Raw genomic sequence first — 23,670 nt, 5'->3', positions numbered from 1 at the left:
GTTGCATGTAGGGAAAGGGGGTGGAACGCAGGCTTTTTTTTTTTTTTGCAGCAGGGTCATGCCTGATGGACTGGAACAGCCTGCCTATGGGTACTGCCCAGTCAGCCTCAATGCAGGGAACCACAAAAAAGCAGGTTCTCCCTTTTCACCAGCCAAGCAGCTGGGCTGGAGGAGGTGGGGAGAAGAATGAGGGGGAGAAGGTACTGTGAAGGGCTTCAAGAACTTGGCAGAGAAATAAGACTGATGGTATAGCAAATATGGAATATGCATTGTTAAGAAACCAGGCTTTTTTTAGAAGCAGTTTTACCTACAGCAGATACATTAAGAGGCTGCTTCTTGGATGTGTTCATTACTTGCTGAAATCAGAAACTGTGTGCTTGTTCCATCTGCACCTGAAAGACCTTAGTTTGTTTAAGCTACATCTGTCCTGGAGTTCTAATTTTCATGTTATTACTTGAATTCTCTAATATGAGAGTAGCTAGCTTTTTTTTTCCCCCTTTTTTAAAACTTCTTTTTGTTATCAGACAACCTGTCCCAAAGTCTGTTTTAACAGGCATAGATTTCAATCTTCTTTTTCTGGTGCAATTATTGCATATGTTTTATATTAATTTTTCTCCTTTCTGTCTCAACCCATCAACTCTTTTACTCTGTCAACTTTACTTGCTGTTGTAGATATTAGCCCTGTCTAGCACAGACATAATCAATGGCAACTTAAGCTTCTGAGGTAACAGTAAGTCTACGTGAGGTAATGCTATGTATCTTAAATTCCCAAAGAGAAGGTAATTTTCTTCCTAGAGCTCTGATCAGTAACAGGGTTGGGATAAGGCAGGATGGAATTAAACTGTGAGGAGCTGGCTTGAAGTGTTGACAGACTATTTCTGAGAGAAGTCTGGGAAAAAATTCAGAGGTTTAGGGACATGCTGCAATACTGTTTGGTGTAAATGGAAATTCTTGGGGCCAGAAGGGGTGCAAGAGAAGATGTGGTGTATGCCTGCTGGAAGCTGAAATGCAGGAGTTCACAGGGAGCTGATCAACATACTTTGGAGCTTCATGTGAAAGTTTTTTATGACAGTGGTATTGATCGTATACTTGGAGTGTCTATTGGGCTGAAGGTTGTACTTACTTGAAGCAGGGAAATGTTGTAGGTGGTAGAAGTTGAAAAGACATGCAAAGCATTAGCCTAAGTATGTCTAGGACATTATCTAAAAGGATTACGAATAATGGACCCATTCCTCTTGCATTGAGGGTTGAGGAGAGATGTTATTCTAGTTGAAAATCCCCTTTGTTATGTTTAAATAGTTTAGTAGAATATGTAACTCTTCCCACTTGACACAAGCAAATGAGCACCTAGATCCTGTTTTGTTTTGTTTTTTTTTTAATTTCCAGTTGGCTTTTTTAAAAAAATTGCTTAGCATAGAAAAGGACCTAAAATGCTTAAAAGTAAGTGAAAATCTTGAATAATAATCTTATTCCATTTACACAGCCCTGTAAGCTGGATGAATTCTTTTAGTGTTATATATTTTTCTTTCTTCATCTCCTGAGTACCTGAAGATGATGTGTTTCAGAAAGAAAAAATGGGAAAATTGCCTTTGCATTCTTCTTTGTGTCCCTCTTCCTGGGACAAATCAAGATCATCTGCAAGATCAAATACCAGCAAGAATCTGTGTTCTTGTAATTGAAAATCAGAAGTCTTCTGTGGATGTTTATTGGACAATGTCATCTCTCGGTGAGGTGTTAAAGGAATTTGATTAATGTATTTTATGATTTCATTGGTCATGCTTTATATCACATTTTTTTGTAGGTCACTATAAAATAATGTTACTTAACAGTGGGGGGGGAAATGACATTATTCACCTCTCTAGGTTTTTTCAAATTCTTTTTGTTTTACTGTAGGCTCAAAAATGACCAGGCCATACAAAAAAATGTCAATGCCAAACTGGAATGAAATTTCTGAATCATTGTAGCTAGGTATGCAACTCTAGTTTTAGTTTTTCAGGGTTTTTCTCCTTGATTATTTGGTTTGCAAGTGGAAGAGTCATTATGTTCTATTATGTGACTGCTGCTGTACTGTCCAGCTTCTGTATGAAATAATGAAGCAGAATGAACCCTTGTTTGAAGGAATATGAAATCCTAGGTACATTCCCACATGGAGTTCTCATGTTCAGTGTGTCATAGGTCTGCCTCACTTAAATTCTTATTACTAGAGATTCATTTTCTGAGTGTGATGAAGTAACACATCACAAACTCATGTTTTAGTCAGTGTGATTGTGAATATAGATAGGGTGTTCAACATAAAGATGTAGTAGTAACATATGTCTTTTTTTAAATTTATAATGTACAGTAGTTGGGATAGATTTTGTAAAACAGATATTGTTTGAGAGCATCCAGCTTCATTTAATAAATAAAGACAATTTTTTAAGATACTGTCTGTCCAGGCCATATGTTTTTGGGTCCAATATCTTTGTAGTGTAAATTCATGGATTTTTGTGATTATTAGAAGTCCCTTCTCCAACTTTTTTTCCAGTTACCCATTTATTAACTGTCATTTCTTTTTTTCCAGTCTCTTATGTAAAAGCAGTTAGAACTCAGAGTTGCACCTTAGTGCCCTGTGTCATCTTTTGCATCTTGGGATACTATTCAAATGCTCTATCTTGCAAGGGTAAGAGTCCTTAATAGATGCATTTTAAGGAGGGTGAAAACTGGCCTTATGTACTTCTCCTCTGATTTTTTTGGTAATATATCCCGGTTTCTTCTTCATCTGTTATCCATATACTACTTGTGTTAAATCTGTAAGCTGGCTTTAATTTGTTACCTTGTTCCACTTTTCTGTAAGATGGAATTGCTGTAGTTGTCCTGTTTCAGTTCTGTTGTGATTGGTCCTGTCTGGGAGAGCTCTGTCTTTCACTGTATGGAGACACATGCACAAGTAAAAGAGGAGGGTGGAAATCTTGGCGTTCTCCCAGGAACAGCTTGCCTCCTCTGCCATAAAAACTTCAGCTTTAGAGATGTTGTCCCAGACTTGACAACAGCCTTGATAGGGAGAAAATGCAGACTGTTGGAGAGTTGTTTCTAATATAAAAAGAGAAGCTAACCAAGATCAAACCAGTCTGGAAGTTTAAGGCATGCAAACTGATCTAAGATGAAACATGCTGAAATTGGTAAGCTGGTTGGATGAAGGAATGAAAATCCTGCAAGAAGTGTGTTGACAATTAATGAAATGAATTATTTGTCCTTGTGAAGTCCTCAATAAACCGAGGTAGGAAAGGACATATGCAGGTGTTAAATTTTGCATTAAACACCTGAAGATGTAATGAGAGGGAACAGAGCAGGGAAATTTCTCAGATTACGTCATTACTTGTCTCTGAGTACTTGGCGTTATTTAAAACAACTTTGTTGAATTGGATGAACTTTGATCCTAATGAAGAACATTTGATTGAATTAAGTGCAGACTTCAACTAGTGTTTGTCTTGAAAAATTGTTTGCAAGTGTTATATGTGTATCTAAACAATCTACAATTAGTATATTTAGCATATTATACCTTAATATGCAAATTTCTGTTTGCCAAGATGTACATGTTTACTACTTTCCAAATTGTGCTTGATGTTTCAATTTCTCTGAGCAGAAAGCAGAATTCATTTGGACTTGCTTTTTCTTCCTTTCATCATGCAAATATGGGTTTGGAAAGAGACAGTATAGGCTTAGTCTTCAAGGATGGAAGGCTGTGCTAGCCCAATCCTTTCTGATGCTGACAGAGTGGAAGTGATTTGCACCAAGTACCATACCTTGGGGGCAGATACTCTGCTATAACCTTACCTCCTCTGTGTACTTTGCAGTGGAAAGGTGAGTTTATGGCTGGTTTTGGGAGATGAGAGGAAGTATGGTGAATGTCTGATGTATAATGCTACCTATAGGTTACTACAGCTCTGGAAATCAGACTTGGAATGCCACTTTTGTTTCTTTAAGTAGACCGTAGGTTGTCTAAGTCAGTGTTAATATATAAATGAAGGGTGCTTAATTAAGCTGGCTCACTGGAATTACATACAGGAATACCAATTGGGAAGATGGATGTTAAGTGTAATCCTAAAAACACAGCAGGGATTAGCCTTTGAGGAAAAGACCTTTAGCTAATCTGGGAGATGTCTGGACAGGCTGGACTAATGTGTTCTGTAGGTGCCTTGACATTAGCATCTAGTTTGGATTTCCTCTTCTTCTGAACTAATTTTTTCATCTGTCCCCACCTATTTCACTTGACTTCTCATTGTAGAGTGCTTGTGAGCACATAAACTGAATTCTTTCTGGACAAAACAAAAAAGAATGTTCCAGGAGCATGCCTTATCTTCCTCAGCTGCTGTGAGCTCAGGTTCTAGGAGCAGGCAAGAGCTAGTCTGACAGCTGCTCTGAAATGCACATACAATGTATGGCTACCCCTAAAGCCAGCTAATTGTATGGCTCCACATATAGGAGCTTGAAATGAATTTTAGATCTAGGACTATTTGGGGCAATGCAGTACTGTCCACAAGCTATCTGCATGCTTATGTTGGCATTGTTAAACCTTTCAAATGTGGGGCTACAGCTGCTGTGCTCATAGCTGTTAATGCATTTGAAGCTTTTATCTTATTTGAAGAATAAGTAAGTGAAGACGTGGTGAAGAGTTCACACTCTTGGAAAAGAATAACAACCAGTGCTGGATTTCAAGGCAAGACAGAAATCAGGACTGGACTGGAATGTGTGTACTGGCTGTTAATTATGCTTGTTTGTTATCTTAGGGATGTTTTCATACTGTTAAGATTTTATAAAAAGTTTGCTCTTCAGGAACTGAATTTGTAGTTGTAATAGTTGGCTGTTCCTCTTTTTGCAGTTCAATTTAAGTTCTACATTTAGGCTAAGTACAAACTGTTTTAATAGAGACTTTACCATCACTGCAGGATTTTCTGGTATCATTTCTATTTTTAATTTCATTTGCAATACTAAGATTTCAGAGTAATTGCTGCTTGAAAAATCAATTAAGTAAAACAAATTTCACAGATATTAAATAGCGATAGAACATACAAAAATTGTGGGGAGTGGCAAAAGAAAGACATAGAATAGTTGTGCTTTTGTACCACCCAGGTAGTGTGTGAAATAAGCAGCATTGTTTGGGAGTTGACACTCTCTGACTCTTGACATAAATGAGAGAAAATGGTTTGAATTTGAGAGAAGAGAGGAGGAAGTTGATAGATGATGCATCTACTGTCCTCTCTGAGGTTTACTTTTCATTTTCTTGTTATTTGCTCTGAAGCCTGTTAAATCATTTTCAGTTTTCTTGAACTGATAGACTATTAAGCTGTTTCTTTGGGATTGGTTTTGTGACTTTGGTTTTGAGGTAAGACTTGAGCATCTAGACAGAGGCCTGATTCTCTAATGTACAGGATTTGAGTGTTTTTGATGACTGTTCCTCAGCCTGTCATAGTTTTGGGTTTTTTCGATGTCTACCAGATCTTGAGTTCTCAGTGAAGTGGAATTTCTGGTGAGTATTCTTATTGTATCACTGGTGAGTGTGTGTGAGAGAGAAATCAGTTCTATTCTTAAACTTCTGGAAAAAGTACCAGTGTATCTCAAACTGTCAATAGGCCAAGCATGAAAAAAATGACCTACTTCTGTGGATGAGAGAGGCTGGATAGTACAGACAGTACATTTGGATCACTGTGGTGAAAGCAGCACTTTGACCTTTTATGTGCTGCCCGTGTGCTAAGTTTCAAAGGTTTGGAGGTAGAGGCTTGTGTCTTCTTATTGCTTTGTTTGGGTTTTTTTTTTCCCCTTAAACTTTATAGCTGAGTGTTCTTAACTTGTTTGAATTCCTATCATAGTCATGGTGTGGTCGTTGTAAAATTCATTTGTTAGCCTTTCAGAGGAAGGATGTGCATGCTTATTGTAAATTACATGCATCAAATTGATTTGAAATTGGACCATTAGTTACATTGATTTAAAGTGCCAGAAAATTGATCTAAATTTCATAATTTAAGAATGGAACTAGTTTCTCTTACTTACATGAGGATGATTTATTTAGAGACCAACTGGAGCATGAGTACTTGTATAATAAAGTAGATAATGGAGTGACAGTAGTGCTGGGAAAGAAATAAGAGGGCTATCACAGTTTGTTCAGGGAATAATTTCATTGTAACTTATTAAAAATCAAACATACCTGAATATTTCTAGAGTTCTTGTTAAAATGTGTTTCCACATACCGTCACATTTTTAACAATTGCATTTATTTCTTTTCCTTTTTTAGTATGCTTTGAAGATTTGATTGGTAAGATTTGGTTATGTCTGTTTAATAAAACCTTCAAAATAAAACACTTTTCCTGTGTAATAAGTGAGAATGATATGCTAGCGTATTAGATTCAGAAGATGCTGATTAGGAAAATTAGGAAGTTAAATATAAGGGAAAATTCGAAAAGGTGTCAGATACTGAAATTACCCCGAGAAGCAACAGCTGGGGGAGGTGTGTGAAAGTAAAATTTGAACTCTTTTTTCTTTCTAAACCATTAGAACTGGTGGTAATATTCTGGGTAAAGTGTCAGTCCTGCGGCTAGTTTGTGGAGCCAGCAAATACAGTTGGGCCATGTGGAAATATACACTGTCTTTTGTATCAAACAAAGTGAAATTGCACAAACTTGGAGTATAACAGTCTTCAAGCAACTTAAATAGCAGATTACCAAGTGTAGGTGACATTGGCAAATACTCTCATTTTATAGAAAATTTTTAACCACTTGAGGCAGTTAATTCTGTTACCTTGGATTACTTAATTAATGGCAAGAAGCACATTCATTCGTTTGTTCATTCATTCATTCATTCCTGTAAGTTGTGACCTCTGATCCACAGAATGCTCTTACACTTTAAATGTTTTTTGTACACCTGAGTTTGAATGTGTTAGTACCAACCTTTTTTTTTGTCTTAGATTCTTAATGCTGCCAAGCACAGACCCAGGTTTGTGGAGGTGCCCTTTGTTACAGGGGGCCTGTGCCATAGTTAGTGCTGTGCCTTACTGAAGCCAGAGGTTTTCTAGGGCTGGGATACTTGGCATCCTCTGTTAAAGGCTGTGGAAATGTGCAAGGGGAGTCTGAGAACCAACTATTTCTGCTAAATATTTTCTTCGTGCTGAAGGGTACTGGTGATGCATATGCATTGAATTAACTTCATATCAGTTGCAACATTTTGGTGTTTGATTTTGCCAAAGGCATGTTTTTAACATGGGCTAATTCATTGTTATCTTCAACAGAAAACTGATTTTGTGTTTGTTTAGCGAGATTGGATTTTCCTAAGTGTGCAAAAACTAAACCAGAACATTTTGATCAATTATGGTTATTCCTGTTGTGTTTCACTATAGTCTTAATACCTTGTATATGCAGAGAGCAGCACTGGTGCTAACCTGTGTGAGTAAATGTGTGTAATTAGATTACTTGTTAGTTTATAAAAATATTTTGGAGAGACCAGTACAGAATTTGAGAACATAGGTGGGAAAAAAATGAAGAAGGACATGGCCAAGAAGGTAAAAATTACTTCAAGATTTTGTTTATATAGTAAATGCATATTTTGAAAAATTGCATTCTAACTTGCATTGTGAGTAGTGCCATTAGTAATAAACATCATAGAGGGACCTGACAATGTATGAATTATTCACTGGTAGATTATTATATCTTTGTTGTTAGCATGCAAGATAATGAACATAATTACTGTGGCAGTGTACTCAGGGGAATTTGCACTTCTTCCCTCTGTCTAGACTGGAGTTACCATCCAAAGGAGTTTAAAGCAAATATGGATGAGGTCTGGTAGCTGAGTTGCTGCTGCTTATTTCCCTCTGCTGCTTTAATAAATGCATATGCTTTGTACACTTCAACCTTAAAGGTGTTTTGGGGTTTTTGGGGTGGATTTTTATTTCTTTTTAATTTTTGAGAGTAATAATCATCCTTCTGTTCTCAGTCTGGCAATACTGTGTACTGGCTGAAGGGATTTGATGTTTAATTGTAGCAGGTTTGTAGATGTACCTTCTTCTGTTAGAATGGTCTATTATAGTAAATTAGTATGAACAGTCTAATTGCTTAGGAAATCCAGGGTAAAAGGTTAATCAGCAATTTAACTTTCTTTAAAAGACTTAGCTTGTTATGATTTATGTGTCTTGAAGAGCTCCATAGGCATTAGTTTGTATGCTCTCTAATCTGAGGATGTCCACCTGATCTTAAGTTAAGCTTACTTGATAAACCAAGTACTTCTGTTTTATATTATGATAACATAAATTATCTGTAATAAGCCATTCTAATTAATGTTGGTAAATCTAGAGCTCTGCTCCAATTACACACTAATCAATTATACACTAATTGAATTCTACTTAGCTTGATACAGTGCATCATTAATCAGGTTCAGATTTAATACAACAGATTTACTGTATTAACCAAAAAATTGGTGCATTTAAGTAGGGGGAAGTGCAGGAAGTCACTAGGCCAAACAGTGTACATAAATACTTTCTTATCAATAATGTGGTACAGAAGATTTAATTTTTCCTGAGGGTAGTATAACTGAAACTAGTTCTTTGTGAACAGATTATTGTTATGAGCTGAAACCACTGATAATATAATAGATTTAAGCAGATCATGGTGCTTGTTCTGAATGTTATACCTAATTATCTAATACAGGCACTTGCCTCACTTCTAATGTTATTGAAATGATCAACTACAAATTAAATGTGTAAATTCTGCTCAGACTTTTAAAGGCTTTATCCATATATAACTCTTCATAGGAGTTTGACCTATCTGCTGCCCTTATTAATGAGGCAGACATGTGTGCTTGCTCTCATTTCCCTCTCCTTGTGCAGGGCCTAGCAATGACTGAAATCTGCCACCTGGAGACTCTCTAAAAGTTTGAGTTGCAGGGTGCAGTTACCTTGAACAGTAAAAAGCTGCACAGAACTAATATGGTTTCCAAGGGGGCTCACAAATAAAGACATTAACCAGACAAATAGCAAATTCTTCCAAACAGAAGAGACAGCCCAGCTAACAAAACAAGGTCTGCAGATGAGATCACTTAAACACCTCTGTGCCTCTCAAATAGTTGAAGGGGAGTGAGTGAGTTGAATAGGTATTTAATAAAATACTAGGTAGGAATTAAATTGAATAATAACCAAAGTTAAATTTTCTTGCTCAGAGGACAGTATGTTAAGTTCCTGTGTATCTTTGCTGTAGAAAAAAGCAGGAGGACAGTTAGGTTGGGAAAAATATTTTGGAAACTGTTACTTGAAAACAGGAATGAGAGAACGCATGGATAATGATTGCTATCCTCAGGCCTGCTGTTATGGATAACATGCATGTTTGCAAAGAAAAGGATTTGAAGAAATACTTTTTTTGTGATTCTGCCTGTTCAGGAACAAAAAAAAGTCATGACCAGGACTTACTTTCTTTTGCTATATAAGGTTGTGGTTTATCCACATTTAAGATTTCTACTGATAATATGCATGCATTAAATTCTTAAATCGGGATGGTTTACATTAAGGGCTTGGGAAAATAGAGTTATTTGTCTTCTAAAATATTAGTTTGAGGTTTGTGATGCCTTGATTGTCATTGCCATTGTGGCTGCATTTTCCTGTCCTAAAAGTTTAAAGCATATTAAAATGATCATGTGTTCAGATGAACAGCAGCTTCAGTTCATTTTTTCCAGATTTTTCAGGTCAACCTTTTAGAGCTCTTCAGTTTGTACAGGCTTGATTTAGCTTAATAATCTTTGCCAGCCAAGTCTGATTTTTCTGTTGTTGCAGCTAAAACTGAAAAAGGAGGTGAGAAAAGGTCTTTAAAACTTCACTGGATATTAAATACTTCATGTCTTCAGGATGTATCTTTGTCCAGCGATATTTTGTGGATATACTTGTTTTTTCTACAAATTACGTTAACAAATGCATTAGTTAATATCATGTCTAGTAACAACATTATGATTGTATATGACACATGAGGGTTTACTTTAGGGAGTATTTTCAGTGTGGATGTGCCTCCTCATTATCTCTGCAAGTGATGTGAAGTAATTTGCCTTGTTTTACAGTAAAACTGACCATCCACATTTATACAGGCTCTTACTGCCTTCTTCACTAAGGTGACAGTAGCTGTCAGCAGTATGATTGTCTTAAATTCTTCAGTCTTGATAACAAGCAGGTGTCTCCATGCCAGTGGTCTTTGACAATATGATCACCACTAGTTTTTATGTAGTACTGTTCAGAGCACAATATGGAACAGAAGGTGATTCTGAAATCACAAGATGTCCTTGTGCATAGAGTATCATACACTCTGGAAGATGGGATATGTGCCTATGAATGAAAAGAGAGAGAGTGAAAATTGTACAGGTTTCTGTATACAGCAAAATTGAAGAATCTCGTGGAAGACTGGTTTCTGGTCTTCTGTGTAACTTCTTTAATTTTCACACAATTCTTTTTTTTTTCAAATGTTTGACTTGTGATCTAAATATATGCACATATACGTACAGTGGGTTCTATATATGTACACACACACATACTTCTTTCTGATAATTGGGTTTTTAAATTTTTAATACTACTTTTGCTTTTTTTATTATTCTTGTATGAGTTGAAACTCAGTAAAGTAATTTTTGAAGACTGGTTACCTCTCTATCAACTTCTTAGATATTATTGAAGTATAGCATCTTTCACTATTGTGTAGTTACTAGAATGCAGGCTTTAAATGCAACTTTCATTTGGCTCTGTTTTTACAATAGTAGTTAATAATGTATGTTTTTTTTTAAAGCACTGTTGAAAAAATATCTTATTGAGCTATTTGTGGTGATTTTTAAAGATGTTTAAGATTTTACATACAGTTTAACTGATCACAGATGAAACTGTAAATTAATACCTCATGAGTTTTACTGACTGCAGGGCATTGTTTGTGATTCAAAGCTGCTTTGTTCCTACTCACTAGGAAAAGCAAACAAATTAGAGTTCACCATGATATCAAACTACTTATTAGAACTGAAGACTCTGATTTTAAATTTATTATTTGACTGTGACTTTTATTATAACCTGTTAAGAACATATTTTTAAAAGCCTAGATTTTGAAGGATTTAAATAGAATATATAAAATTGGTTTAATTGCTGGTCTTAATTCACCTTGGTTGAAATTTCATTTCAATTTCTTACTTTAAAGTGAGAAAATGTAAGTTATATTGGTTCAACTTGTGTTTTGATATGTTTCCTTTGCTTCTGATTTGTATATGGTCTTGATACAAATAATGGCTCTGTTGCAGAAAACCTTCAGTCATTCCTACCTAGAGAGAAGATAAATATGTTTGTTTTTTCAGTGTCTCTTTTTGTAATCTCTAATGTCAGAAAGGGAGGCTTTTATACTTTTCCTATTTTTGCAGAATTAATGAATGAACATTGGAGAGGGAAATAGTCTTGCACAACTGGAGACATGCCTCCTATGCCACAGCTAAGAAGTTTCTGCTAGAAAATGTTTGACTTTGGCTGTGAACAGAGTGGCATATTCACGGTTACAGGGGAGTGACCCACCATCTGTAGGTAGTGAGACTATCTTTAAGCTCTCTACTCAATAATACTCCCTGTGGATTATCTCACAAGGCTACCAAAAACTGCATTTGAGCTGTGTTTGAATTGGATACTACAGCTGTAGTGTGGCAAGCACTGGCCATCTTAGGCATAAGAGCAAATGTGGTTTTGCAAGCATTTTAGCCACACCAACATTAGTGTAATATACCCAAGTGTTCTCAATAATAAAGCAGTGTATAATTGTGACCAAGGCTGCTTAAAACAGCTGAAGTGCCTCGTGTTCCTCTGCTTGATTTTATGTAACAACATAGTTATGGTCACATCCAGTCAGTTCAAAAACTTAATTACGAGTATTTGAGACTAGAGGAAAGGACTGTGAACTACAGCAAGCATTACCAAGTATTTGTGTTGAAGCGTTATTATTCAGCTGTCCATATTGTTTCTAGACATTTCTTTTCTCCATTTTTCCCAATCTTTTCTTAAGAATTGGTTTGTGAAGAAAATATTATCAAATTAGTGGTAACTGTGAGACAGAAAATTACTAGGTAGTTATGCACAAGTGTTTTGTTTCAGTGGCTTTCCAGACAAAGAAATTCACCTTTGCTGGTGTGTGGGGATCCACGTGGGATTTTCTGTGTCAAGAAGTGGGTCCATGAGAGCCTGATGAGCTTCAACAAGGCCCAATGCAAGCAGGGTCCTGCATGTGGGTCAGAGCAATACAGGTCAATACAGGCTGGGGTGGGTGTGAAGGGGCTGAGAGCAGCCCTGCCAAGGAGGATCTGGGGTCAGAGCAGATGGAAAAGTGAACATGAACCAGCTATGGTGGGCACACAGCCCAGGGAGCCAACAGCATCCTGGGCTGCCTCAAAAGCAGCATGGCCAGCAGGTTAAGGGAGGGAGGAGATTCTGCCCTGATTCTGTGCCCTTGTGAGAGCTCACCTGGAGTGCTGCACCCAGTTCTGGGGTCCTCAGCACAGGAAAGTCACACGTGTTGGAAGGGGTCAGGAGAAGGGCCACATCCTCCAGTACATTCAAGGTGAGGTTGGACAGGGCTCTGAGCAACCTGATCTAGGTAAAGATGTCCCTGCTTATTGCAGGGGGCTTGAATTAGTTGACCTTTAAAGGTTTTTTCTGATATAAGCCAGTCTATGATTTCACAGTCCATAATGTATTTCTGTACTTCATAAAGATAGATTAATTTTTTTTCAGGCCTAAGGGTGAGAAGGTAAGTTTCTTCATTTTTCATTGCAGCCTTCTTGGGTGTGGAGGAAAATTCTTTGATGCACATCTCCTAATGCAAGATGATGTTTTTAGAAATATTGTTCAGCAAAAGAGCTGGTGGAATTCTTTACAACCTAACAGCTGACTATAAGTTTCTTAAGTGCATGAAGATTCACACAAGATGTCACCAAACATGTCTTGTTAGTGTTGTAGTGGCAGGGTGCACGCAGACAGGGAAAGTCAAAATTACTTATATCAGAGGAAAACTCAGGGTTGTCTTATTTGTGTCAAATATTCTTATTTTTCCTTTCAGTCCATTAATTCTTCTGTGAAATTAGCCTTTTTTCTGCTGTTTAAAATATTGATTTTTGAAATTATACTATCCCTTTGTGGCTTTGCTGTAACTTTTGATTTTTTTTTTTTTTCTTTGTTCTGTTAGGTTAGTGCCCCTGTGCCTTGCCCTGCCCTCCCCAGGCGTATGCTAATTTTCCCCCTCAGAAGGTGACCCTCTGAGATTGTGCCTATGGAGTGAGGACATGGACTGAATTGTCATAGGCTGTGGGATGAGTTATTTTTAGCTGTTGGCATTTCAGGCTGGAACACTTCATTCTGTCGTGCTTGTTAATGAGTCATCTGGAGAAAATGGGCTTGCTTTCAGAGAGGGTCTGTAGCAAATAATAATAGGCTAATCTCTGCAGGAGATACTCTGTCAAGTAACTAAAACTTCAGCTAGAAAATGTGCTGAAATGGAGACTAATCTCCCTGTAAGAATAAGCATGCACTCACTGTTACTATTATTGTATTATCATGTATATGAAAATCTCAAAAACTGGAAGACTTATGAAGAGCCTGGTAATGGTATAATAGTGAAACATTTTTGAGGAAGAAGGTTAATTGAAAACAGTCACCTTTTAGAGATAGAGAGGAAAATATAGTTGCTTCCTAATTCAGAACATCATAGACTTTCTAAAATTTGAATGTGTTACCTAGTTCTAGAGGAATCTCCTGAAAAGATTCCTAAGTAGAGGACCGCTATAAAAAGCTTGTGCCTTTGAGAGAGCTCCAAATTCATTATCATTTTGTATTACTTTTAAGGATTGACTAGCATCTTTGCTTTTCTCCCTACTGAAGACTATATATATATTTTTTTTACTTCCCTGTGTGCAATTTGTAGTCTCTCCTTCACCTTCTTCCTCAGGGTTTGAAGGTTTTGTGCTGATACAGCATGGGAGGCTTTGTTTTGGAGGTGAAAATATCAACACTCAAGTGAAAGACTTAATATAGGAGTAACTAATCAAAGGTGTTGATCTGATTGCTTTGTTTGTGTGTTGTTGAAATTTCAGACTTTGGTAGTGCAGATGATTCATTTGTTTAAAAAAGGCAAATATTCAGGGCAAGCTATTGAATATCAGGATAAAAAAGACTCTCAAATGCTATTCTATAAGGGAATGTTTTAAAGAATAGCTTGAGTATCAAGTCTTTTGTCACCTTTGGTACTTTTAGTGCCACTTAACATCTGTACAGTTGTCTTATTTTGTTTACATATATTTCTCTTGTAAAGGAGATTACACATCTGAAGACTCCTTTCCCTTTTGGTGGCAAAGTGATGTTTTCCTTTATAGCTAATTATTTTTACTGTCCATTGATTATTTAGCTGTTTGGGTTTCCTCTTGATTTATAAATGGAGTACTGAGATTAAAAAAAAGTTTCTCTTACCTTATTGAGATAAAAATTTTTGCATTATTAGCAGGTGTTGACCCTTCAGGGTATATTGTTTTAAGTCATGTTCTCATATTGCTGTGGTCAGTCTACGAAATGCTTTAAACTAATCCAGTGTAACGATGCTGATATTACCAGTGTGTGCTGCTCCTAAATAACTCACAAGGCTTGGACTGGGTTAATCAAGATAAATTATTTGACATTTTAGAAATTTCTCAAGTATCTACACTGTGGGCATATTGAGGTCAAAGCCTATAACTAGGTGTAGGTATCAGTCAGTAACTGCAGTAGCATGGAAGTTTTTTTCCATCAGTAGGTGACTGTCTTAATGTATATTGAAGAGAGACGTGTACTGAGAAATGGGGGATAAAGAGAACTAAACAGGAAATATCTCTTGGCATTTACTGATGGTTGTGCTCAAAGCAGGATTTTCTACACTCATTATTTGTTCATGAGGAAAGTTATAACAGGTCTCTCCATGTTAATAGGAGCTTAGAGTGGATGCATACTGTGTTCTTGGTCTACTTGTATCTCCTGATCTGTTTTAATGTTTTCTGGGTTTAAATGTGCCAAATGGCTAATAATTTAAAGAATTTAAAATAGCACAATGGTTGCAGAAAAATAACTGCTTTAGCAGTGTAGTTGCATTGACATGAACATTTATATTATTGTAACACAAAAAAATTGGCTTAGGTTGTGGTTAACAACTGTCACCATTATGCTGGATTTCATGTTGATAGATAATAGTATGTTGATTAAATATTTCTTGGTCTGAGTGATGCATGGAAACAATTAGTTTATAATTTGGTTTTGAAACAGCTCTGCAAAACTTTCTAATATCTTATTGGCTCTAAATCGGAACCCAAACTTTGCACCCAACAGATTTTTTACAATTTTTATGTGTTTACAGATAAAAGTACAAACTAAAATTTCTATGGTAAAATATTTCTGTATACCATGTGTTTCTATGGATTTTTGGTGGGTATTTTTGGTCAGTTCATTACAGTTTAATATGATTTGTACTACAGCTTTAGATAATCTAAATTGTAGCAAAGATATGGTCTAAGATCTCTTGATGACTAAATACTCTTAAAATATTCTTGGCAAATACTTTATGAAGTTAAACAAATTTTCACTTTGATGTGAGCTGGAGTAAGTTGATGCTTGTGAAAGAGCAGTTTCAATTAGCATTCACTAAAGGTTTATTGACAGTTAACACCTGGTCTCTACTGTGCCAAGTGGGATGCAGCTATTGCAGTCTTTTATATTTGTTGCATAATTAGGATTATGATCTCTAATTTACTTTTAATTTTGTAAATCTATTCTTACTTTCAAAACCAGTTAGTGTTTACTTTTGTTCCTGCATTTTTATTGTAGATCAAAGATACTGATGATAAAAGGATTTAGTTCACTGCTTTGTAATAAGATACACAGCTTTCCCCTTTTACTGTTTAGTTAGCAAGTAAATTTGGACACAAAAAATGTACTGGTAGGTCTCATAAAGCGCATATACTTCTCATGCTACTTCTGAGAAGCAAACAGAAAAGGACATAGTTTTTTTTAGAAGTAGTATTCTTGTACACAAGCTTCCAGATGTACACTGGGGGCAAGTGTAAATGTAATGCTGCTGAGAAATAACAGAGGAAATGACCTTGTTCCTTAGTGCTCCAGAACAGGCTTTAGTGCATCCAAGGATGAAGAAGGTAAATGCTGCATCCTTTTCCCTGCCTGCAATGCCTTTTGATCCTTATTGGCTATGCATAAGGGCAGAGAGCTGTTTCTGCCTATGTTGTTTTGCAACAAATACTATGGTGAAAATTCCTAGATGTATCCACAAAATATTTGAGTCTTGGCTGTAGTTTTGGAAGATCTTCGTTCAAAAAGACAGTGGGAGGAAAGCATGCAGTTGTAGTAAAATATTGAAGTGACTGAATTTCTTTATTAATAGTGTTCTTGATTATTCCCCTTATATGAAACCTCTTAAAATGTTTTGAATAGAAACTTAATAGAGGGTGGGATGCTATAGTAATTATATATTATACAGAAATTTTAAGGTTTTAAAAGGTGCTTGATATATCTATAGTGTATATATTGGTAGTGTTTAGGAACAGAATCAGAAATGTGATCTTTTAATAATCTAGTGGTATAGGGTGGGGGTTGTGGGATTTGTTTGTTTTCATTTTCCTACACCATTGTAGAATACCAACAGAAAAACTTGCCTTGTGGCTGATACTGCTGAGTGAAATCATATATATTTTTGCGATAATGTGGAGGAAGATATCCAGATAATCTGGAATAAGGGGGGAGGCTTTTCAAGAACACTTGCATAAATTTGCCTCTGCTGAAGAAAAAAACTTTGAGAAATTTCTTTAAATCATGATCTTAAGAGCTGATGTTTTAACCTTACATTTGAATGACTGTTACTTCTTCCATCTTGTTTCAATATGCCTAAATGCAAACACATGTGGAAAATGTTCTTTTGGCTTTTATCAAACTGACATTTAAGTGCATTTTTTTCAGCTTCACTAACATTTGTGGTAAAATATTTCAAAGCTATGAATCTTGCAATTTGCCTATGCATTTTTTTCTTCTTTAATATATTAACATTTGGTACTCATAATCCTAACCTGGTTGGAATTACTGGCTTTTTTCATTTGGTGTTTGTTTGGATGAGGTGATTAGGAAAATACTTCATGTGAAATTCTAGTTTGCAGCAGTAAATGCTTCCATGGAGAGTCACCATTCTGTGAACTTTAGTAAATAAAGGAGAAAAATATGATGATCTGCTCCATTCAATTGTGGCAGTCCTATTCCTAACAAATTTAGCTTTCTGTTGTGTTATATGTCTGTGGTGCTAACCTGTCTGCAATACTTCCTTTTTAGCATGCTTCATTCTTCCCCTTTACTCCCCTACCCATTCCCAAGCTCTTTAATTCTGTGCCAAACTAATAAGGAGAACTAGCTCTGCATAAAGTCAGTCATTGCCAAGCAGCTGTTATGAAGTTTTCTCATGTACCTCTGTGATTGTACCTCATTTCAAAAGGGGATTTTTGCTCTTTCAGGTTCAATTTTAAGTAAGAGCAACCAATTATATCTGTATCTCAATCTTAATCCCTTATATCTCAAAGAGTAGGGATGAAATTGTTCATATATGTAACTATCCTTTCTAGGGTTTGAACTTTGAACACAGAGTCATGCAGTTAAGGTAGAGAAATTAGTTACATCATTTAGAGTTAAAAAATATAAATTGCTTTTCTTTTTATCCACAGAATTAGTTCTAAAATATTTTCCCTTCTACTTCTGTTTAAAAATAATACTCTCTGATTTCATTATCATGTTTGAATCTCAAGATTAGACCTTTTTCTTAAATGTAAATTAGTTATTTCTTAGGATGAAATTATGAAGGCTTCAGCCTGCCTGCTAACACTGACCAGGGAAGGTTTTCTTTCAACAACATGTGCCCCATCTGCCTGGTGGTGTGGCTGCCTGCATTGTTCTGGCACTGGCCCAGGCTGTGATGAAACTGAGAATGTGACAGATGACAGGCTGGTCCAGATGTACACAGAACTACTTCTGCCATGCCCTGCAAAACAATCAGGATGCAGGTTTGGCATTATTTCATTGTTTGTGTTGGTTTATTCCTTGAGGGTTTCCTTAAAAATTGAAATAATATTTGGTGTTGTTCTTGTAGTTTTACTGAGCTTTTAGTATTATTAAAACAGATTGTAAAATATGATTCTCACTCTCTTACATACTTTCTTCCTTAATTTATGGAGTGATTTCATAGGCAATTTGACGCAGGTTGCTTAATTTCAAGATTTAAGTAGATAAAAAAAATGCAATTAAAAGGATCAAACATCTAACTGTCAGTGTATTAGTCTGGTTCTCCTCACAGCTGAACATTTAAAGCTATTGCCATGTCTTAATATGACTGCTTCTTGCCAGTAAAAATAAATATCTGGCAAAGGTGTCAGAATCACCATTAATTATGATTTTTAATTAAAGTCTAATTAAAATTCATCCACTACCTTAAAAACATACCAAATCCTTGTCCACCTCCCTGTCTTAGAGGTATCAGCAATGGCTGCATCCTCAGCCCCAAAATACTTTTAAAGAAAAGGAGTTACAGACTTACATGCAGCTTGCAACCTTCTATTGATTATTTAAGAGCTTTCCATCTTAGTGGTTTTGAAGATTTTTATAACACCAAAAAAAATACAATCCAATGAAAATACTTTATTATTGTTATACAAAATAACCTGATTTTTGTCTTGTGTCATTATCTGGGTGCTTGTCATTCAAAAGGGCAAAAATTACTTTTTTCTCTAGCTGCTTTTGGCAGGTGATTTTTTTTTATGTGTTGCTCCTGCTGATGTGTGCTATTGAGTACATCTTAGGTAATAAGCAGATATATCAAAAGATATCCAGGGCAACATACCCTGCTGAAAAACAAGAGATTACTTTTCTCTATTTCTTGCAGATTAGTAGCTTCTGACATATGTATCAGGAATGTTTTTTTTTCTGGTGCACTCTCAATGTAAGACTGGTATTCGGTGGCCATTTTACTCTTCAAAAAGGGTTTTTTTATAATTTAATATAAATTATGTCTTAAAACTTAACAGCATTACTTGAGTTGCTTTAATTTTCCATAGTGTAGCTCCACTGCCTTGTCTTGCTTTCTTTTAGTTGTAGGGAATGTTTTATGTGCTTATTTTTCTTGTCAGTCTGATTTTGGAACCGTGGTAGAACATGAGTGTGCCTGTTGCTGTGTAACAAGAAGACAGTCCCAGCTCCAAAAGCCTCGGAGTTTGTGTATAAAGCAAGTTACGAGAGATGGGTATTGATCCACGAGAGGATTGCCAGTTATTAGGCTGGAGAGTAGCCTCGGGAAATCACACAGCCTTGCTGATGACTTTTTTATGACATTATGGTGAAAGATAGTTTGAAGGAAGATTTAAAGTAGTTTTGCTAATAGTCAGAAAATTCTAGTAACTGGACATTGGATGATATCATGGGTTAGTGAGAGAAAAGCTATTTTTGTTGACAGCTTTGTGCCTGGAGGCTGTTGTAAATCTGAATGTACCGAATGAAGGATGGTTATGTTCAGTGCATAACACTCTGCAGGGCCTTAAGAATGTAGAGAAGTGACTTCTGCTTGCATGGACTGAGAAGGGGCTGTGAGAGAGCTGGGGTGGGAGGCAAGAGCTGGTCAGAGGGGCAGCTGACAGATCATCTTTGCAGGTGACTGAAGGGATTAGATATTACAGCGAGTGCATTTTTCTCTGCACTACAGTAAATCATGCTATTTAAGAGGTGTTATGAGAAGGAATAGTGTAAGGTTTACACATAGTTTAGTAAAAGCACACAGAGAAAGTGACTAGTGATGCTCGGGTTATGAATGGTCTGAGAGTCAAACAGGGTGGTGAAATTGTCAGCGGTGATATTTACTGGGGGAAATTCTAACAGCTGTCTCCAGTTTGAGGTAATGGTATGGCATATGTAAGAAGAGTCTGTGCCTTCTGAAAATCAGCCTCCACCTCCTGTAAAGTGAGGAGGTGTATTTTGTTAAAAAAAAAAAAGAAAAAAAAAAGAAAAAAGGCAGATTGTATTCTCATTCTCATTTGTGTTCTTTTGTGTAAATAGCTTCTTCCACTACCACCTTATAATTTTTTTTTAATAGCCATTAATTCTGTCAAAAGTGAGGCTAGTGAACAGCCTCACCTTTTGGGATCAGGTTCAATTAGGAGTACATTCTCTTTTGAAGAAGGGAAAAAAAACAACTGACAGGACTGTTACTGCCTTTACTGTAACTGAGCAAAATATTAACATATTCTCTTTGGTCAGTGCTAGAGGTGATCAGTAGTATCACAGCTGAAAACATATGCTGCTGCAAATGCAGACTTATTTTTGTTAAAATATGCTTTAATGTGGTGGACAAATTCATGGTACTAAAAATAGGGGCCCCTTTATATGGTGCTGATTGTGGGATTTATTATTCTGTTTTTTAAGATAATGGTATGTTGCAAGGTCAGGAAAAGGGTCACAGTTCTCAGATACAGAACAGCCTTAGAAATACTCAGAAAAACCAACAAGTACAGAACATGAAACAAAAATAATATTCCATTGTGCTCATAAGGTTCTAATTTTCTTTTATTATCCTAAGTGTGATAACAGCTTAGTTCTGAAGTACATACAGCAGCTCTGTTCAACATTCCTGAGCCTTGGAGCAGTTTCTACTGTTGGACTTGCTTCCATCAAGGGAGGGTTTTCTAAAAGCAAACACCATGTTTCTGAGGCATGCAGGAATGATTCTTCTCTTTGCAGGTGAGGCAGGCAGCACACAGTGACAAAGGCTGTGTGCCCACGCTGCCTGTGCCATCTGCTGACATTTTGAAAAATGTCCATCTGACTTTCCATCTTGAGATTAAAAACTGGGAGCAGTCTGAATTTTGAGGTCATTCTTGATGCAATTCAGGCTCTTATGGATTAAACCAACAGAATTTTATGTTGTCGTTCTGATGTGTCATGGAAAATGACCGGCAAAATTTACTTTTCTCGCAGCTGTATAAACTCATTGTTTTATATCACAGATATTTAGAGATGTTAAATTCACCATCTTAATTTGAAGAAAAGGAGTTACATGTTTATGTTCAATCTGAAATAGTGTAACTATCATTCCTCTTATTGTATTAAGTAATTGTAAAGTAATTTCTTCAGATTATTTATTAGATTACATAGCTGCCACCTTGAAATTTTTATTATACAGATGGTATTTTATGGAAATTTCAATTTTTTTTCCTCCAAATTCCAATAGTGCCTATTTTATTCTTCATTTGAACTACAAGATAATTATTTAAGCACATATTACCTAGATGTGGAGCTGCTTACATAGGTGCTCAACTGAAGTGTACTGTGTTTACAAGGTTTAACATACCATTAAATAATGTGGACATGGAAACATTTTGAAGTTCCTTTAGGTAAAAGAATTAAAATATCAACTTGCATGCTTATAGATATACAAGAAATCAAAAAACAACCACACTACTTGCACAGTAATACTTAAATCGAGTAAAAAGGCAAAATGTCAATTAAATTAAAGAAAAAGTATTGCCAAAATACTTAATTGGTTCACGATGGTTTGTCTTTGCTTGAAAAGCAATTGTTAAGAGACCTGTTGGGTTTTGGTTTTTTTTACCCACTTTCAGCTACTTGCTATCATTTAAGGTTTCAATTGCTTGACTTAGAACTGGTGGATAATTAGTAGTGTGGATAAATGTGAAAAGCATATGTAGTAATTTAGTTCTTGATTCTTTTTAATTGTCTGCCCATTGGTAGTTCACTAGGGGTAAGTAGCTCATTACTGAAACACTTTAAATGGAAAGTACTGTAGAAAGAAAAATGCTTTTATTAATAAGATGGTATTGAAAATAAAAACCTTTTTAATCAAACAAGTCATTATTTGACAAATCTATCCACAGAGCTGTTGTTCACATAATGTAAGAAGATTGGGATTGTGAGGAGGAGAGAAGGGGTAGGGTTGGTAGATAGCATTCAACTTGCACTGTGATTGAAATAAAGACGTGTCACCCCTTAAAAAGATGCTAAAGGGAGACACAATAAAATATATTGGAATACATTGAACTGGGCAAGCATTGTTTCTTGAAGGTGAAGTTAATAGGCATTAAAGGCGAATACATGCTATTAATTAGGGTAATGGAGGTAGTTTCAACCTCAAATCTGCAAACAGAGTTTACAGTAAACATCTTGACTTGCCTGCAGAAGTACTTCTGAGTCTAACATCTTCTGAGGTTGCTAATCCTGCTGTTTAATCCACTCATTTTGAAGTGTGCTTGGGATTTAAAGGCATAATGCAGTATTTGTGCATAGCCTCCCTGCAGTCTCCATAAATCCCTCATTCCAGTTCCCTTTTCTAGAGCCTGTGTGTGACCAGAGAGGACTTTGTTTTTGAGTGGTTGTATCCTCTGATCAGAGCTGTAAATATCCTGGATAACAAACAGCACCTTACAGTCACTGGGTCTTAAACAGAAAGTGTGATCTGAAATATGAGGGTAGATACTTCTGTTAAAAGTTTAAATACTGTAGTAGTCAAACCTAATATGGTACTGAATGTTGATAGAGAATTCTGTATTTTCATAGTAGTATGGCTTGAAGGGTTTGAAAGTTCTCCTTTTCTCTTACCAAGTTTTCTCACATATGGTTAGATTTGCTCATCAAGGTTGTTCACCTGTCAAAATATACTCTTTGATATGAGATCTTAAAATACAACACTATTGATTGGGTTAAGTTAATTTTGAACCAGGCACCAGATCTCCTCAATCTTCTCTCTTAAGCTAGAAACAGAATGTAAAATTTAATGAGGTGGAATAAATATCTGAATATCTTCATTTATGTAATTTTTCTTCAAGCATATATTTTACCCCTCTAACAGTTCATTGCAGTCAAGCTTATGCTCCAGATAATTTTTTTCCCTCCAGTAGTTGTGCCACTCACAACTTTTAGGTGAAGAGATTGATTTGATGTCACACTTTGCATTGTGATTTGGACAAACACTGAAGGAATGTTTCCAGCTTGCATTATGTGTCAATGCATGTGAATTTCTTGTTTTTAAGTAATATGATGTCATCTACGTCTAATCTCCGTAACTTGTTTTGGAAAAAAAAAATTGCACAGTTAACTTTTTTCTCTACTTTTTCTTTACAGATTTGAAGAACTTGTGAAAAAGTTCAAAGTAGAATATCATGCTGGTGGTTCCACTCAAAATTCCGTTAAAGTGGCCCAGGTTTGTTCTTTCTTAACAGAGAATTATTGATAATTTCAGGTGTCGTGCTTGAATCTGCTCTGTGTTGTCTGTTTTGTCATGACCACTGCAGAGTGGCCACTTGTGATTCTGTTGCTCAGCCTATGCTGAGAGTGTTGTATGTGACTTGTTTTGTAGTCGTTCTTTTTAGTCTTCTCACAAGTGTTTTGCTGAGGTGTACCAGGAGTGGAAAGCTTTTGTCAAAGATATGTGCTGGAAGGAGAAGAGATGAAGACAAGGTCGCTGGCTGCAGTCAGGAATCTTACACTGAGAAAAGTCACAATGACAGTGGTTAAACACTGAAGTTGTTGAGTCTCTGTGCTTGTAAATGTTGATAATGTACCAGGATGAGTCCTTTGGTCAGGCAGATCTAAATTTG

The 23,670-nt window shown here is 36.1% G+C and overlaps 1 protein-coding gene across 1 annotated transcript in view; it reads left to right on the top strand.

Annotated features, from left to right (window-relative positions):
* ADK (adenosine kinase) overlaps nucleotides 1-23,670 on the top strand; it is a 234,395-nt gene that overhangs the window by 13,907 nt on the left and 196,818 nt on the right. Inside the window, exon 4 of the mRNA XM_056495131.1 lies at nucleotides 23,195-23,273. Within this exon, the coding sequence (XP_056351106.1) occupies nucleotides 23,195-23,273 (79 nt within the window). The remainder of the gene's footprint in view (nucleotides 1-23,194; nucleotides 23,274-23,670) is intronic.

Source organism: Oenanthe melanoleuca, chromosome 6, assembly GCF_029582105.1.
Source record: "Oenanthe melanoleuca isolate GR-GAL-2019-014 chromosome 6, OMel1.0, whole genome shotgun sequence".
In the NCBI taxonomy this organism is placed as follows: Eukaryota; Metazoa; Chordata; class Aves; order Passeriformes; family Muscicapidae; genus Oenanthe; species Oenanthe melanoleuca.
This window is presented reverse-complemented; position numbering and strand designations above follow the sequence as displayed.